Consider the following 16941-nt stretch of genomic DNA (forward strand, 5'->3'; position numbering starts at 1 on the left):
CTGGGACACACACACCCCGCCGCATCCCATCCCTGGGACACACACACACCCCGCCGCATCCCATCCCTGGGCGAGCCGTGCTCTCCCTGCTCCCTCCTGACCCACCCCACCTGGATCTCCCCGCACATCCTGACCCCGCACCAGTTTTATTTTCGTGCTGCATTGCTGTTGACATGGAAACCAACACCGCTTTCTCTTCTAGAGAATTGGAAGCTAAAGCTACCAAAGAAGTCGAAAGAAAACTAAGCAGGTAAAAGGCTCATTTAAATTCCCTCCCACAGTTTAGATGGAGAGTTGGCCTTGGGCTAGAAATAGTTGTGGGCTTTATCGGGAGCTTTAATCTCTTGTTAATTGTAAAGATAAAAAAAACCCTGAATTGGAAAACGTCCTCTATTGCATAGAGAAATCTCTGCAAGTTTAGTTAATTCTGCAGACTAAACACCTTTTTAGCGGTTTTTTTTTTTTCACATAACAACATCAGATGTATAATAGAGTGTCTTTAGTAGGGGAGGTTTTTGAAGAGAAAAATAACTTTTCTGCTCTAGGTTGTAGTACCTAAAAATAACTAAAAAATAAAGGAAGAGTTTGGGCATTTTTTTCTATACACTTCAGACAAATATTGTTGGGAGGCAAGAAACAATTGGTTGTGGCAAGAACTCCAATAAACTGTATGTTGCCGTAGAACTGTTGGGTCTTTGCCTCTTTTGCCATGGAGAGTTAGTTGGTGATTTCCCATTAGCACATAGTTTGTAGAGGGAAAACTTTGTCGAATGGGCAGGAGTTCAGTCATGTTGAATTAAGAATTCTGTGCCATCACACATCATTTTTGTATTTAAGTAGCTGTTTCTTCTGCACCGTTTGCTTTTAGTCCTGTGACTTTCCTGCAGATATCTGCTCTGTTTTTTACATTCTTTGATTTCAGCTTTTACCCTACTTCCCTTTTGGGTTCTTTTCCAGTTAGACCTTAAAGGGCCTTTTGCTAATTGTTAAAGGGATTTCCAAATGTGCCCAAACCCTGAATATAGCTGATAGAATCCCAGATTTGGTACCTTGCATTTTTCCCTCTTTCCCGTGCCAGGCCGAGTTATGATCACACTGTGAAAACTGCTTTGCTTTCCCCTACTGTCAGGATTTTTTTTTGGTAATACACTTAAGCATGAATAATTTTTCCCATGTTGTTGTTGAAATAAATACATGGAGTAATTTGAACACGTGGAATCTTTAAGATACCCTTGGCACGTTGCTGTTAACCCGTCAGGGTCCTGTGAAAGCACTTGGTGTTTTCTCGATGACAGAAGTGATTTCAGAACTGTGTTATTTAGAGTGACAGAGTGCTAAGTTCAGAGCAGTATTTGGTGCCAGTCTTAGTAAGTCAGTAGATCTGCACATTTTTATGACCTTAGCAGAGATCTTGTCACGCTGCAGGCGAGGCCAAGAGTGACAAGAAGTGAAAGAAAACTACAGACGTGCCAAAATTCAGTGCTTGGAGAGTAAATCGTACTATGGAATGGGTCCCTTTGTCTCTCTGACACAGAGGGGTATGTTTTATTCATTGAAAAGATTCAGAACTGGTTTGAAGTTCACACTGATGCCCCATCTGGTTTATGTTTAGCCAGGGAGCTGTGTGAGCACACAGCTGATAAACCTGATGTGCCTGTGCTGGGACAGGCCTGGTTAATGGTTTTACTGGGGTAGAACTCAGCAGATAGCCCTCGTTCTTCCTCCAGTGGCATTATTTACAGTCTTATTAAATTTGCAGTGACCTAGTCAGGATGTAAAAGAGCAAATATCCTTCCCTGGGCAGGTCCATAGCCCTGTGCTATGGTTTATGTTAATCTCAGATTTCACAGTGTGGATGTAGACTGTGAACACCGCGGGACACTGCTTTTGCTTCCTGTGTATTCTGAAGTCACTTCTGGAGTTTATGCTTATAAAAAATATTTGCTACCCATTAATTTATCTTACTGGGAATATTGGCCTAGAGTGTAGGTTTGTGACAGGATTAAGTATTACAGATTTCAGTACAGCTTGCTTATCCAGTTGGAGTGATTCCTGTTTTACACTCAGGATTAGCATTTGGCTTGCTTGGCCTTTTGAAAAAGAATCCTCCTTTGGTCTGTGTTCTCTCTAGAATTCATACATGCCTAGTGCTGCACAGATATTCCTGGTCTCCAAAATAAGCCTGTGACAGTGATTCAGACAAGTCCATTGCACACTGTTAATGTTACGAGTCAAATGTCACCTGTTTGGCCAGAACAAGAGCTGTCCAGTGTTAACTGGGGACATCTAAGAGTTAAATTCGGTTAAAATCAGGGCTGCTAAAAATCACCATTTAATTCTTCTGATTTAAGCAATAACCTTTCAATTCTGTTTGGTAAACAGGGCTTTCCTGCCTCATTTATGTGGAACTGAGAGAAGGTAAATATCTGAAATACGTTTACAATTATTTTCCCAAACCCAGGGGTTTGTCTCTTGTTTCACAAGCATGCAAACCATAGGGAAGAGTCTCCATGGCTCCCATTCACCTGTGATTCTGCTCCACATTCCACCTGCATTGGTTGCAGACTGGCCATGTTTTGGGAGAACAAACTTCTCACCTGTAGGTTTCATCCTTGTATTCTAAGTGGCTGCTGTACAATTGATTTTTGCAGTTTCGTGTTACAATAACAACCGTGTTGCTGTGATATGTTCCTTATTTGCTGCAGGGGTAAAGAAGAGCTGGCTCAATGATAGAGGCACAGAGAAAGAGGGAGAAATGCAGTTGTTTCTGTGGATGTTTAAGCAGTTGGGTTTCTGTTGGGTTTTGGGGGGTGTGGGCCTTTTCCCTGAGAAACTTCTGATGGAATGATGTCTGCTGTGAAAGGGGAAGAGTTTACTGCAGGAAAAAAAACATTCTGTTTGTGCTTTTCAAGACTTTTAGAGACACCTTTGCAAAATTACACACCCCTGTCTCATCCACAGACACTTTTCCAGGTCATATATAATTGTCAGGTGGTCCCCATAAGGTACCTTGTATTTAATTTTGTGTTTTGGGTCTCAGAGCAAACCCCTGTGCAGAGCAGTGCTGCCTCTGCAGCAATAACACTGCAGCAGCCTGAGTCAGAGTTGAGGTGCTGGTTTTGAACAGTTGTTTGGGTTTGTGCCTCTGTCAGAGCCTCCTCTGGTGTGAGCAGTGTGACTGTGGAGGAGCAGTTTAATCTGCCTCCTTCGGTCCCTCATTTGTTCCAGAAGATAGGGATTGTTTATGGCTGCTGGTGGAGTCCTGTGGAGCTGGATGATAAACTTCTTGGGAAACAGATCTGTCTTTTGTCTGCTTACATAGCAGTGAACATCTCGGGTGAAACTTGAGGACAAAACTAACACAAATGTTCCAGAATTGTGGTGCATTTATAGTGCTTGTAGTTGGGAACATTGTTCTGATGAGTACAGTGTCTGTACTGGGAACATGGGAAAGCTGAGTGTATTCCAGGTAGTGGCAGACATGGTAGGTGCAATTCTAGCACTTCACTTTTAGGGTGATAATTTAAAGACCAAGGTATTTAAAAGCAAAAAAGAAAGTAGCTGATACTCATTTACTAATTAATTATTCATTGGAGTATTTGTTTCAGTTTTTAGCTTGGCAGCACCTCTCCTTTCTGTGAATAGCTGGAAAGAACTGACACACACACACGTCTGGAAATGAGTGGGTTTGTTTTGTTCTCACTGCCTGAGGCTCTCTGTGCTCCCAGGAACACGCTGGGTGGGTTCAGGTGCCAGAGCATTTCCATCTGAGGCACTGGGGGGGTTTGTTGGGGTTTTTTGTTAACTTCAAAGTCCTGGTGTCTATTCCATGAACTCTTCCTGGTGTAGTTTGCTGTTCTGTGGGACACAAGGATAAAGGAACTGTAGGATCCCTCTTTAATCAAAATACACAGTTTATAATTGATCCCTGTAGAATTCTGGTGAGTAGAAAAGCTGTTGGTTTAATAGAACCTGAGAAATCATTTTTATTGGCAGTTGTATGTAATTTTGTAATTTCAAAAAATTTAAAGATTAGGGAGCTTTTATGTCAAAATATAAACAGTCTCAGCGACGTGTTTGAAGTGTGTGTAGAAGATCAGCTGTAGGTTGAGCACGTGGTGCTTTGCAGAATTGTTAAAGACCTTTCAATTCCTGATGCTTACCTGTAGTTACCTGGCAGTGTTCCACCTGTAGCACTGCAAGTTAATTTATAACTGGAAGAAGAGCAAACAGTGGAAAGAATTTATTTATTTATTTGTTTCACCCAAAATTTATTTTATGTTTGTCCCTGGAATTTTTAGAGTGGTTTCAAAAGCCTCTGTGTACAATCACTTCTAATTCTGCCTTGTATGTTTGCTCCGTGGAGTATATGGGAAGAAGGTAAAAATCCATAGTTATTTTTTTGCCTTCAGCTGTTAATCCAGTGCCACCATGTCCCCAGGTGTCACATCCACATGGCTGTTAAATCCCTGCAGGGATGGGGACTCGGAATTCTTGGAACCATCATTTCCTCTGTGAGGTGATAGAATTGTGATTTTATTGTGGCAAAACGTGTTGCCCTTTGGTAAATTGTAACAACAAAGAGAGCAGTGCTGCACAAACATTAATTACTGCATCCTCAGCCTGTCTGCCAGGGAGTGTATGGGTGAACTTGATTTTCCCCTTCTGCAACATAGGAATAAAGGTTAAATATGACTATTTCAGCCCAAGTATTTTTACATTGCCAAACTGGACCTTTAGAAATTAAAGATTAATAGAACTCTTTTTCAAGAATTAAAGTAATGAGTGAAACATGATTTGATATAAATATTGACCTAAAATGTTTGCAGTTTGAGCATGAGAGCTTTTTCCAGTTTCCACAAGCCAAGTAACAAATCAAGCCATACAAAAATAAGGTGTCTTGCACTCTCTTGATACCTGTTCTAGAAGATTAAAAAACTGGGTTTGATTTTGATTTTTTTTTAATGACTTAATTGAGGAGAACATTTTGGTAGTTTGTTGGGTTTTTTCCCCCTTATTCAAGGAACTGTGCTGGGGTACACACCTGGAGCAAAAAATCACTTTTAAAAAAGAATTGGTAAATATTTATTTGACCCTCGGTCTGTTCAAATTTATGCAGATAGCAGCAGTTTCTCCTTGCACATTCTCAGAGCCATCAAATGTGCAGTCTCTCCTGAGATCAAGATCCATTTTCATTTGGTCTCATTTGAAAATAAAGCACCTTTCAAGTTAAGCTGTTGAAACCAGAGGCCTTTGTTCTGTCTCCGATGTGGGTTTCCTCTGACCGGGGTGTTTTATTTTCACTCCATCTAAATTGAAAAATATGGTTTGCATTTCTGCTAAGGCCATTTAACCTTGAGCAAGCTAATCCCATTACACAGGAGGAGGAGGACGTTCCCTGTGTTTGGTGAAGGTGGGATGGCTGATGGGGGAAATCATGGACCTGTTTATATGTTTGTGTTCTCAGTTGGAATGCTTGGCTTGGGCCCACTGACAGCCCGGGCAGAGGGTGCTGCTGCAAACACTTTGACCACACAAGGTCGAGGGATTAAATCTCCCAGATACAGGGAAAAGCCCAGCAAAAAAACTGGTTGTTTTTCTGGCTTTGTGTTGTTACCACAGGACCAGATTCCTGTGGTGGTTCCTGTTCCATGCTGGAAAGGGCCACGGAGCTGCTGTTAGTTTGTACACAGGAACAGGAGCCCTTAGTCAGAGGTGGGAAATGGGAAATGCTACATTCCACTTGTGTTTCTCAGGGAGTAGCATCAGAAATGGAACTTGTTTGTTACATGTTCCAGTGGAGGTGACTCGGAGGCATCAATCCCATCATTTGCTGTCTGGTGAGAGAGCCCTGGATTTGTGTGTTGGAAAGAATAAGGGAGACTGACACTTCCTGCTGTCAGAGGTGAAAATTCAGGAGTTCTGCCTGAGACACTGAAGACTTAATAGACAAATGTGAATTTGTGTCTCAGACTTAAGTTTATGTATGAGGGTGGTGGATAGGCCTGTCTTCCTTGAAGGGTTCAGTTTTCAGGGAAGAACAGGAGCAGGAAGGGCTTTGCTGCTGCTGTACAGTGGGTTAGTTTTGCACTCCAGTCACTAAGATTTAATGTTATAGTGGTAATTAATACTCTTAAAAACTCAGCATGAACTATAGGTGGATAATTTTTCTCCATCGGTTGCCTGGAGTCCTGATCCTGATCATCGGGGGTTTTATGTATCCTAAGGTGGCTTTGTAATCTAGAATCTGTTTTTCTAAATTAGATGAAAATCAGATGTCATAGAGTGTCATAATTTAGGAGTTCTGTTGTTCCTGTGTGAAAACAAACTGATGATGCTGTGGTAGAATATTCCAGAGATATTGGTGTGTCAGTTGTTAGCATCTGTATTCTCAGAATGAAATCGTGTTGATTTAGCTGGAGCAGGATTGATGAGTTACTTTTTTTCCCTGTGAAAATACTATTTTGCATTCTGCTTGTTCTTGAACGTGCTACAGCTTTCTTCTAAAAGCGGAACAATTTTTCAGTTAATGCAGTTTTGGCATGTGACAGACTGAAATTTGTTCTACAAAACAAGTGCTGGTGGCTCTCTTAGCTCTTAGGACTCTCAGAGATTCTGTAACTGAGCTTTTGCTCCAGGGGAGGTCCCAGGCTGGGTGTTGGCAGGGTGGGCAGAGCTGCCCACAGACCGTGCCCACCAAGGAGCTGAGGCTGGGAGACAGAAGGGCTGTGGGCAGGACCTCTCCTGGCTGAGGGAGGAGGACACAGTACTCTGCCTTCTCAGCTGGATTAGGCATCTCCTGCTGTCAGTGGTACCTCAGGAAGTGCTGAATTCCCGAGGAGTGACCCATTGGCTCTGCTCTGTGTGGAAGGGAGCTGTAAATGAACTGGGGGCCGTGTTGAGAAGGAGCTGGGACCTATAGAACCTGTTCCTCTACACTGATTCCAGACCTGTTCTCCAACTTAAATTGCCTGTTAAAAATTGGACTGTCCCAAATTAGCCCAAACTGAGGATCAGTGTCACCAATTTCCCTTTGGTTACAAGTGCTCAGGGCGTGAGACAGCAAGGGACAAAACTGACTGATGCACAGATGTCACTGCAGGTTAATCATTAAACTCAGGTTTGCACTGCATCCAAGGTGTTGCTCTAAATGAAACTGGCCAGCTGGAATTGTTTCTGCAGTTACATGACTGACCTCTTAGTTGTCCATGAAATCATTTTTGAGACCCAGGTGTAAATGCAGAATTGCTTTTGCAGTGAGACAGTCCTCGATGAATCTTGCAGCCAGATGATAAAGCTGTGGCAAAATGCAAAGTAGCCAGGTTGTGTTTGGTGGGTTGTGATTCCTCTGGCAGTGCAACTGAAACACAGAGAGGGCTCAGAAGCAACACTTTCAGATATTTTTTTTTGCCTATCTTAGCACATCAGAAGCAATTCTTTCTTAAGAGAGAAGTAACTGAAGCTGGCTGTCTGTTATTGGAAAATCTTAAAAGCCGGAATTTGGTCTGTGGAAGCTTCTGAGAGCAGGGGTGTGTCTGTAGCAGGTCACTGTGTGGGTGGTTTGAGTGCTCAGTGTCAGAGCAGCTCTGCTGCTGGTCAGACCTGCAGGACCAGGCTGCTGCTGCTGCTGCTGCTGCTCACATGTGCAACAAGGGGTGCTGGTACCTGGGACAGCCCCCTCGGAGGGGTAGAGGAGAAAAGGGATGCTGGATGAGCAGTAAAGCACTGTTATTCCAACAGAAGGGAGCACTGGGGAAAGAAACAGGCAGTGACTGGAATAAGGTTTGCAGTGAGAACCAGGATCTCTGCAATCAGGGACTGACAATCAATGATTGCTGACAGTGATTGCTCTGTGAGTACATTCAGCCACTGAAATTTAAATTTAAGTTTAAATGGCATTTTGTGTAATGGCATTTATAATATGGCATTGTCCTTACTGGGAGGAGAGCCACCTTCACCGTCTTGCTGGAGAACTTCAGATCAGGACAAAAAACAATTTTAGAGATAAAGGTAGAACTGAAATGGGCAGCAGTAACCTGGGAGTTGCCTCTCCCAAAGGAATGGTGGGATCATAGATGAGGATGAGGATAAACTGCTGCTGGGTACCAGAAGGAGATGACCTGGTGAGCTGCTGTTCAGCATCATTTGCACTGGCACCACCTGCACGAGAGCAGTGCTCAGAGTGCTGCTGTCTGTCTCATTAACCACTGAGGAACTTATATGAATATGCTGCAGTGGAACCAGGCAACTGGGAGCTGGAACTCACATCTGGGTTTTTAAAAAAATTAAAAATGAAAACTCCAAAACTGACACCTGCAGTCACTTTGAAAGGGACTTGAGCTAAAAGTAAAATTAACTGGTTATTTCTATATCTGAAAAAGTAATGAAAGTTTTAGTACTTGTGGAGTATCTTGTCGTTTAATGCATTCAATTGGCATTGTTCCTGACAGATACCAAGTTATCTTGTCTGAAAGTGGAGGTGTGTAGTTATGGACAGTTTGGGGTTAAAAAGGAGCCCAATGTTTCCAGGCAGAAATAAGTAGTGACTGCCCCAATTGACATTGTTAGTTCTTTTTCCTCAAAAGTCTTTTGAAGTGTGTTTTTGAACAGGGTAAGCTGGACAGGGATGTTGCTGCTGAGCACAAAATACTGTGTATCAGGTGAATTTAGTGAATGCACTGAGTTTTGGTTTCACTTTTGACAAGTTGTAGTTTTGTCCATGGGTTCGGGAGCTCTCAAATGTCCCTGCTGGTGCCAGCTGTGGTCTGGCAGTGCCCACCCTTGGGTGCTGCCGGGCAGAGGAGGTTGGGGTGAAGGAGCTGGTGCAGATGGGCAGGGTGTGTGTGTGGGAATGCTCCGGGCTGGGATGTGCCAGAGCTCAGTTGTACCAGTCCAGGCAGAGATTAAATAACATCTGAATTTGCTGCCTTTTGAATCAAATTAAAGTCTAAGCCTTCACTGTAAGCTGTGGAAGAAAGAACACCTTCCGTGTAGCTTGACACCACATCTGCACTTAAAGTCCTGTCACTTGTGTCTTGCAGTGACAGTGACAGTCCCTGTAGAAACAGGATCCAATTAGAAGCAAAATTCCCCAGTTCCTTTTGTGTCACTGTGAAATAATTGTTCTAAAATGAATCTGAGTGTGTACAGATTGTATTTTGGGAGAGTTAATTACAAACTGTGTGGTTCAGGGATTTAGTGCAAGAAGAGGAAGAACAGTTGATGGAAGAAAGGAAAAAGAGAAAAGAAGACAAGAAGAAGAAGGAAGCTGCTCAAAAAAAGGTATGTGGAGCACTGAAAAATAAAACCCTGTGCTCAGGGGTGACTTGTTTCACCACTAGTAAAAACTGATTTAGCTGTTGTTACTCACAGGTGTTTTCTTGTTAATGTAGTGGTTTAAATTCAAATGTGCTGTCAGTTATATAGTGGTAACTGTCATACTGAACAATGTAATTGGCTCTGTGTAGTTTCTTACAAGACTGAATTTTCTTCTGAGATGACCCTTCTTTTTAATGATTGTCACCAGAGGCGGTTTTAAGTTTGAAGCCTCTCACTGTTAATGCATTTATTAGTGGAATAAAAGTACCATTTGAAGGTAGTGGCTTTCAGCTGTATCCTTATTTTAATATGTCTTATTCTTCAGTATGGAAACATGTCATAAGAGAATTTGTAGTAGGATAGGTGGATAAAAATGAAAATATTGATAGCAAAGGTGTTTAGGGATGGGAACGTCACAAGAATGCTTGTAAACACTTCAGAATCCCTATTTACTGACAAGATATTCTTCATTGCCATTGATGCTAAATATTGACCCTGAGCTTGAGAGGAGCTTGCAAATGTGGGTTTTAAATATGTCCATTTTGGGATTATTTGGCTGGTGGGAGCAGAGAGAACCTGCCCAGCAGTTTTCCTGTGATTCCATTGCCTGGTGCTGGATGTGGCTCTTGGGAACACACTGCTTGGTTTTACCTTCCACAAGCTTGCTGGCAAAACCTCCAGAGTCTTGAACCGAGTGCTTTGGAAGCCCTCAGCTGAAACATGGGCAATGTTTTTTTCCTTGGAGCCTTGCACCTTAGTGCAGCAGGCAGTCAGGAGCCTGGGCTCAGCCCCTGGCTCTTCAGGGCTCTCTTGGGGTGCTGTGATTGCCAGAAACAGCAACACAAGTTTTGAAAAGTTCTGAGTTATCTTATTTTCCTGTTCATGGGCCAAGTGCCAGGCAAATGACTCGGGTCCCAACTGGGGAGAGTACAAACCGTGTACCCTCTTCTGTCAGCATAAGAAGGTGAAAAGGAGGGGTTTTCTGTTAATGTACCCTTGACTTCCTGAAGAGAGGCAAGGTCAAGGCACTGAAGAGTTGTGGTTAAAGTTTCAGCCCTAGCAGTGCTGATGTCTGAATCTGGGCAAGTCTGGCATCAAACCAGTGAATCCAGAAATTATTCTTGCATTCACACACTCTCCTTTCTCTCCCTCCTCCTGGTTTTCATTATAGACAATCACACCCTCAGTATTTTTGCAGGTCTATTACATACTGCAAATATATGGAACATCACAATTAAAATGGGTTTTATGCAGCTTCCAGAGTGACTGCATCAAATTAAATCTCATTTTGTTGTGGCAATAATTGATTTTAAAAGTGCTAACTCTAGTTTCAGATAGGAGGAGCTATGATTTGTGCTTTTGGGAGGTGCTTTCTGAGCACAGTCTCACTGTGGTTTATAGTTAAGAGCACACCATTGAGGTGCACTGACATACAAGAAATGTCTCTGTCCCCAGTTTTATGCTGTGATAAAGTTTTATTCAAATAGATCTTTCATCTTGGCCATACCAGAGGTGTAACCTGTTGAATCTTGGAAATGAAAGACTTGAAGCTTTGGCATTTGCTCTCTTACTCCTTTCTTTTTCCAGGTCCCTCCCCCTGCCCTGCCCTGTTCTGCAATAAAAGTGGTGGCGGCTCTTTGCTTCCAGGCACAGTTTTTAACTCACTTAAAACATCTTAATTTGCAAGTTTAATTCAGTCTGTTTCATGTAGTTATCTTTCAAATTAATTTTGTCTTCTGTAACATTTAAACAGCTTTTTAGGCATAAGGAATAATAGGCCTGGGTTGGTTAAAGAGATGCTTCTGAAGTAGATAATTAAATAACTTGAAACCATATTAAGAGGAAAGTCAAAAGCTAATGTTGCTTTATGAAGTGGCACGTGCACATGTGGTTTCTCTCTTATCTGCACAAATCACTGACACTTCTTTTTTCTTGTTCTAGGCCATTGAACAAAAAATCAAAGGTAAGTTACTTTACAGTGAGTTTTACTCTGTGTATTTTTTCTGTGGTTTTAAATGTGTTGAATCAAACGTGTCACCTGAAAGCTCCTTTCAGAAGTGAAAGGTGGGATCCTTGAGACTTCAGCTGCACTTTTTCAAAGTGACCACAAAAGTCTAGATGAGTGATGGCAAAGGGTTCATCCAGGGATTGGACTTGCTGCTCTTCCTGTTTTCCATTCTTAGTTACTTACACAGCACCAAGCACAGACATAATACCTGCAGTTCTTGTCCTGGTTTGCATTTTTCCTTCCCCTTTTTTGCCTTGATTGCAAGTGCACAAACACTTAAGGAATGACCATGTATGGAATGATCTGTTTGAAATTCAGGTTCCAGATATTCCAAGTGCAGCTGGGGTTGGGAACACTTGGTAGACAAGTTATTGATATGTCCAGCTTTAACTCTTGCATGTGAAGGGTTTGTCCTGCAAAATGATCAAGGTGCCACTGCCTGAAAGGTGTCATTTCCATGTTCCTGGCAGGTGGGAGCACTGCAGTTTTCCTGAATATTTGTAGGGTTTGTGTGAATCTCCATCCCAACCAGCTCCTAAAAAGGAGAACAGAAATTGTTTTCACTTTTCTCTTGAATTGAAAGAATTAGGAAAATATCTGGATTTGTTCTGAAGTGATAAAATGTGTTTGAAAAGATGATGGAGAAGGAAAATAGTAGAATACTTTGCTGTAAATAGTAACATACATTTGGAGTGACCATTTGACCTGTGTGCTTGGGCTGCTCTGGCATCATGTCAGGGCCAAGGCTGCCCAAGCAAATGGCTAAAAATAGCATGAAGAGGGAGGGCAGGAATTCTGCTCAGGAGGCTACCTGGTGGGAATCCTCACAGGGAAAGAAAATGCCTTCCTTCTGAAGGACAGAGTAATTTTTTTTTTTTTTTTTTTAATTTTTCCTTTTCTTCTTTAAGGCCTTACATTCACTAATGGAAATAATAAGTTCCAACTTAATTACATTATTATTTAAAGGGTATTTCAGAAAGTTTAACAGGAATTTAGAGTTGTCAGAGAAACACAAGCTGGCAGTGCTCTGGAAGAACAGACATCACGAGATGCAGATACACAACTTTTTGCCACAGTTTCTATAGGAACAAAATCCATATCTTGTGTTGCATGGCTTTTGCCTTGTTTCACCAGTTTTGCCTCCTTGTATTCAGGATGCAAATTAATGTTTCATTAGTTTCCAAGTTTCCATCACGTTAATGTCTTAAATAATTTATTCTGTGCATGAGCTGAAGAAAAAATACAAGAGTATAGGATCTCTAAATAATTCAGAATTATGTGCCTCTTTCAGAAAAGGAGCTGGTTAAGTGGTGGGGGTAGAGAAGGAGGATATTTCTTGGTTTTAAGCATAGTTTGGATGGGTCTAAACTGTTGTTTTAGCTAAGGTAGAAATTGCTGTTGTGCCACTGAAGCAGGTCTTGTAAAATGACAGAAACCTTCCGAGAAAGTTCACAGAGCTGAGGGTTTCCTGTTCAGGATTGGGGATGGAAGTAATGAAGATGATGCTAATATAAATGTTTCTGGTGCCAGGAGCATTGCATTGCTGTAGTATTGCAGTTAAAAACACACGTTTGGCATCCCTGCGGGTTTCAGGGATTCTGACCTGTCTGGTTTGATGCAGCTGGTTTTGTTAAAGGAGGGAAGAGCAGGTTGGAGCAGTTAGAGATGAGTATATTGGTTGCTAAGTGGAAGGTTTTTCTGTTTGTGGAGCAGCTGGCAAAACACATGGACACCTGCCTTCCCAGTGCTCTTTTACCAGGTACTTTGGGAAAATAAAAAAGATCATTTAAAAATCCCTATTTGTTGAGAGTACTGTGGAATAGTCAGTTGTTATGATATTCTTTCTGGCCTGGCAAAATATGTCCTTTTGCTGTGTTTGAAGTCAGTGCTATTAAAGATAGACAGATCAATCCATTTATCCTGAATTCCCTCTAAACCAGAACTCTGCAGGCAGCACTGTGGCCCAGGTAGCTGCTGGTGAGTCAAGCACTGAGGGAAATGCTGTTGGAGGAGGATGTTTGAGTTTGGCTGTGTGTGCTCCCTCCAGCAGCCGGGCTGTGCTGCCCCAGGGGGAGAGCTCGGCATGAGCTGAAGTGCCCTTTGCACACCATTTAATGTATAGATGCAAAGGAATTGAGAAAACTGGCTCAGAGCTGGGGTTGGGGTTAGTTCTGAAAGGTTCTGGGTTTGGGGTTAGTTCTGAAAGGTTCTGGGTTTGGGGAGCAACAGGAGCTCGAGCTGCACCCAGCTGTCACTGGATCCCTCAGCAGAAAGTGCCGCTTTCACTGCAGAACAGAATAAACTGAATTACCCACTGAAACGGAAAGTGCTCTAAAAATAGCTGGGTGTGGAATTGAAATCTTTGACTCATATTTCCCACCTTGGAAACTTGTTCGTGTTCTCCTCCGCGGAGCAGAATGGCCCGACTGCACCGACCCCTCTGGTTCTCCTCGGGCTTTTCACTGGCCTGACTCTGCTTTTCCCGGTTGGAAAAACTCTTGTGTTAGCTCTTAAATCTCGCCAGTGAGTGGAGGAATGCCGGGAATGGGCCTGGCTGGCCGTGCAGGCCCTGCAGGAGCAGCGCTCACCTCTGGATCCGCAGGGGTTAACGCCTTGGCAAACACCGAGATATTTTCCAGAGCAGCTCCCAGCTCACAGCTGCGGCCATTTTTCCACCCCGAAAATTCTAGCACTACATCTTACGTGTGTGTCAGCTCGAGAAAGCCAGACTTCCTCCGTTTGCCCTTCAGCATTGCAGCCCTGGCAGCCCCGGGGCACTCCATGCCATGCAGGGAGAGCGGCACAAGGCGTTTTCCAGGGGCAGCTCCAGCGGCGAGGAGCGTTTCCCTGCCAGCCTGGTGCTGCTCTTTGTGTGTGTCAGGGGAGGATTTGATCTCTGGGCGCTGATTTTGGGCGAGGGAGAAACTGTTTTCCATCTGCGTTAAAGTTGCTCAAGCAGCTGCCATTTTTTTATTGGAGGGGGAGCGTGAGTCCCTGGGCCCCTGCTCCAGGAGGAGTTGGCAGGCAGCTCCTGGAGCAGTAAAATGACACCATGCTTCTCCTCCATTTTCTAATGAAATCTGCAGAGTGGGAAAGCAACACAAGTTGGAAGCGTCTTTCTTTGGAATCTCTCTGTAAACTGTAACTCCACCATCCCCTGCTCTGAGGGTTTGCAGCAGGTTTGTTCTTTATGAAAATCTGTCATTTTTAATACTCGTTTCTGTAAACTTGCTGTTCCTAGTCAAGTTAATTAACTGTGATAAACTGTAGGTCTGTTAGTATTGTATTTCTGCATTAATAAGGTTCAAAATAAAATGCTGGTATGCATAACAAACTTTTATTAACGAGCTGCTTGTTTAGAACAAATTCAAATATTAAGATAACGATTTAGGGGTGTTGGAATTCATAGTAGCCATATTGGAATATTAATGTTATTTAGTCTTCTGAGAAGTTGTGGAGCAGAAAATGTTGGACAGGATAAATTGTATAGCTTAAAACTTACTCTGTGGTTCTGAGGGAAGCGAAGGCAAGGGAATTCTGTGTGCTTTGGATAATTTTAGTTTAAAATGAGCATACAAGTGTGGACTCCGTGTATTCTGTAGTCTAACCCTGGGACCTGGCAGATTGCTATTTAGTTTGGTGATCACAGTAGACAGAATTGCTACATTTGCTGAGGAAATGAATGCTTAGAATATGTGAGAAATGTAATATTCTTGAGCTGTTAGAGAAGTGCTGTTGGTGCTGTGCCTTAGGGCTGGCTGGGCAGAGAGTACCTTGTTTATTAGTTGCTCTCCTTCAGAGTCGAAAGCAGTTTGAGTTCCTGCAGGTCCTTGGGGTCTGTTCTAACACACTGGGTCTTAAAGTGGCTTTAATTAGGAAAGTGAAGTGTTAGGACTGCCGTGAGTGTGCTGCTGGCAGCTCTACCGGGGTGTCCAGGGAATGTCAGATGGAAATTGTTTCACTTTATCCCAGAAGAGCAGTTGTAGGGCAGTGGAAGTGGCAGGGAAGGAGAAGTGACTCAGTGAGCACATTACCAGGTGCTCTGTGTTGTATTAAAACCTCCTCAGGCGAGGGGTATTTGTATTTTCTGCTTAAGCTGACAGTAAAAAAAAAAAAAAAAGAAAGCTGTAGTGGGGTGTGCTGAAGGAATATGTGGCTCCAGGCTCCAGGACTGCTCTGCTGGCTGCAGGAAGGGGTTCTGTGTGTCCCTGTTAGCACAGCTCAGCTCCAGGCTCTGAGGGGACACTCATGGAATCCCATGAAGCAAGAAGCACAGGGAGGGTGCCAAAAGTTAAGGTTTGGGCAGTGGTTACACAGCTTGTGGAGTGTGAATAAATGTGTTTTAATTTCAGAACTTTTTGCACTACCTAGACCCCAGAGAAGAGCAAAGTCCTTCTGCATTAAATTGTTAACAAATTCTCAGCAATTTGCTTGCATAGCACCCCCCCTCACCCCCTGGGCTTACTCGCCCTCAGTTATTTTATTTTTAAAACAAAAAATTTTAGAAGGAGCAAATGAAGTAGATTTGCTTAAGACTACATTGTATTTGTGTAGTTCAGTTTTGATCATAATTTGTTGTTCATTATGTGCATCAAAACACTGTTCAAGGAATCAGTTACCCCCCGTTAATATAGGGAACAGCCTAAACTGAGGGAATCTGGGGTGGTGCTGGTGATCTTTATCAACTTCCCAGTTTATCTCATAGCTTTTGAATCCCTTCTACTCCCCGTGCTCTGTACATTTAGTTGACTTATGTCCTGGCCATTCCTGTCCTTAATTCAGTCCCTCTCCAGTCAGCTGTGAAATGGGAGAGCTGTGCCCAGAGGGGTGTGGAGGGAGCTGGGTGCTCCTCACACTGAGACTTCTGCCCACCCTTGTCTGCCCACCTCTGTGTCAAACAAGGAGGTTCCTTCCTGCTTTCCTTAAGCAGCCTAAATAAAATAATCCATTAAAACACAACTTGGATGCTGATTCTTCTGTGACTTATTTTTTTTGTTGTTCTAAGGGCCTTCTAGTTTGTGTTTTTAAGAATATGTGTTTGTATACCTAAGTAAAAATAAACTGAAATTACAGTCATAATAGCACTGACAACATTCAAATTGATTCTTTAAATAAAAGCTTGAGTTTGTTTGCATTTATTTTTTATGTTATATTCCCATGAATCTGTTCCTGAATGTCAATGATAAAATGGTCTTTAAACAAATTTTAAAAATTTTAAAGGCCCCTGAAAACTACATTTTAGCCACAATATTCCTGGTGCTGAGGGAGGTCACGATTGAGTCTCGAGGTATCTCAGGAAGTTCCACAGTAAATATTAACACATTTTATGGCTATCCAGAAAATTTGAAAAGTCCATTAACACATCAGTAAGGAGGGAGGGAGCACAGCTGCCCCGTGCTGGGGGTGGATGGCAGCAGCACCAGGGCACACCCCAGCAGCTCGGTGTCCCCTCCTTGGTGAGCTGCCTTACCCCAGTCCCTGCCCCTGCCCCATGCTCACCCTGTGCTGCTGTGCTGCTGGGGAGGGCTCTGGAGCTCAGCATGGGCTGGGTTTGGTGTGTTCCTGGCTGTGACCTCTGCAACTGCTCTGACCTTCCCCTGCCCGTGCTGGGGGCA

At 43.0% G+C, this 16941-nt stretch overlaps 1 protein-coding gene across 10 annotated transcripts in view; it reads left to right on the forward strand.

The window, feature by feature from the left end:
* The window catches only part of TNRC6A (trinucleotide repeat containing 6A), a 61657-nt gene that overhangs the window by 19165 nt on the left and 25551 nt on the right, over positions 1-16941 (forward strand). For 7 of the 10 annotated variants that reach the window (XM_027684167.1, XM_027684168.1, XM_027684166.1 and 4 more), the window contains 4 exons: positions 203-250; positions 2383-2418; positions 9192-9282; positions 11260-11281. In XM_027684167.1, coding sequence (XP_027539968.1) covers positions 9223-9282; positions 11260-11281 — 82 coding nt within the window. In that variant the 5' untranslated portion in view covers positions 203-250; positions 2383-2418; positions 9192-9222. Of the gene's footprint in view, positions 1-173; positions 251-2382; positions 2419-9191; positions 9283-11259; positions 11282-16941 lie in introns of those variants that run through there. The other 3 variants (XM_027684160.1, XM_027684169.1, XM_027684164.1) reach the window with 2 other exon arrangements.

This window comes from Neopelma chrysocephalum, unplaced genomic scaffold (genome assembly GCF_003984885.1).
Source record: "Neopelma chrysocephalum unplaced genomic scaffold, ASM398488v2 Primary Assembly neopelma1_65b, whole genome shotgun sequence".
Lineage (NCBI taxonomy): Eukaryota > Metazoa > Chordata > Aves > Passeriformes > Pipridae > Neopelma > Neopelma chrysocephalum.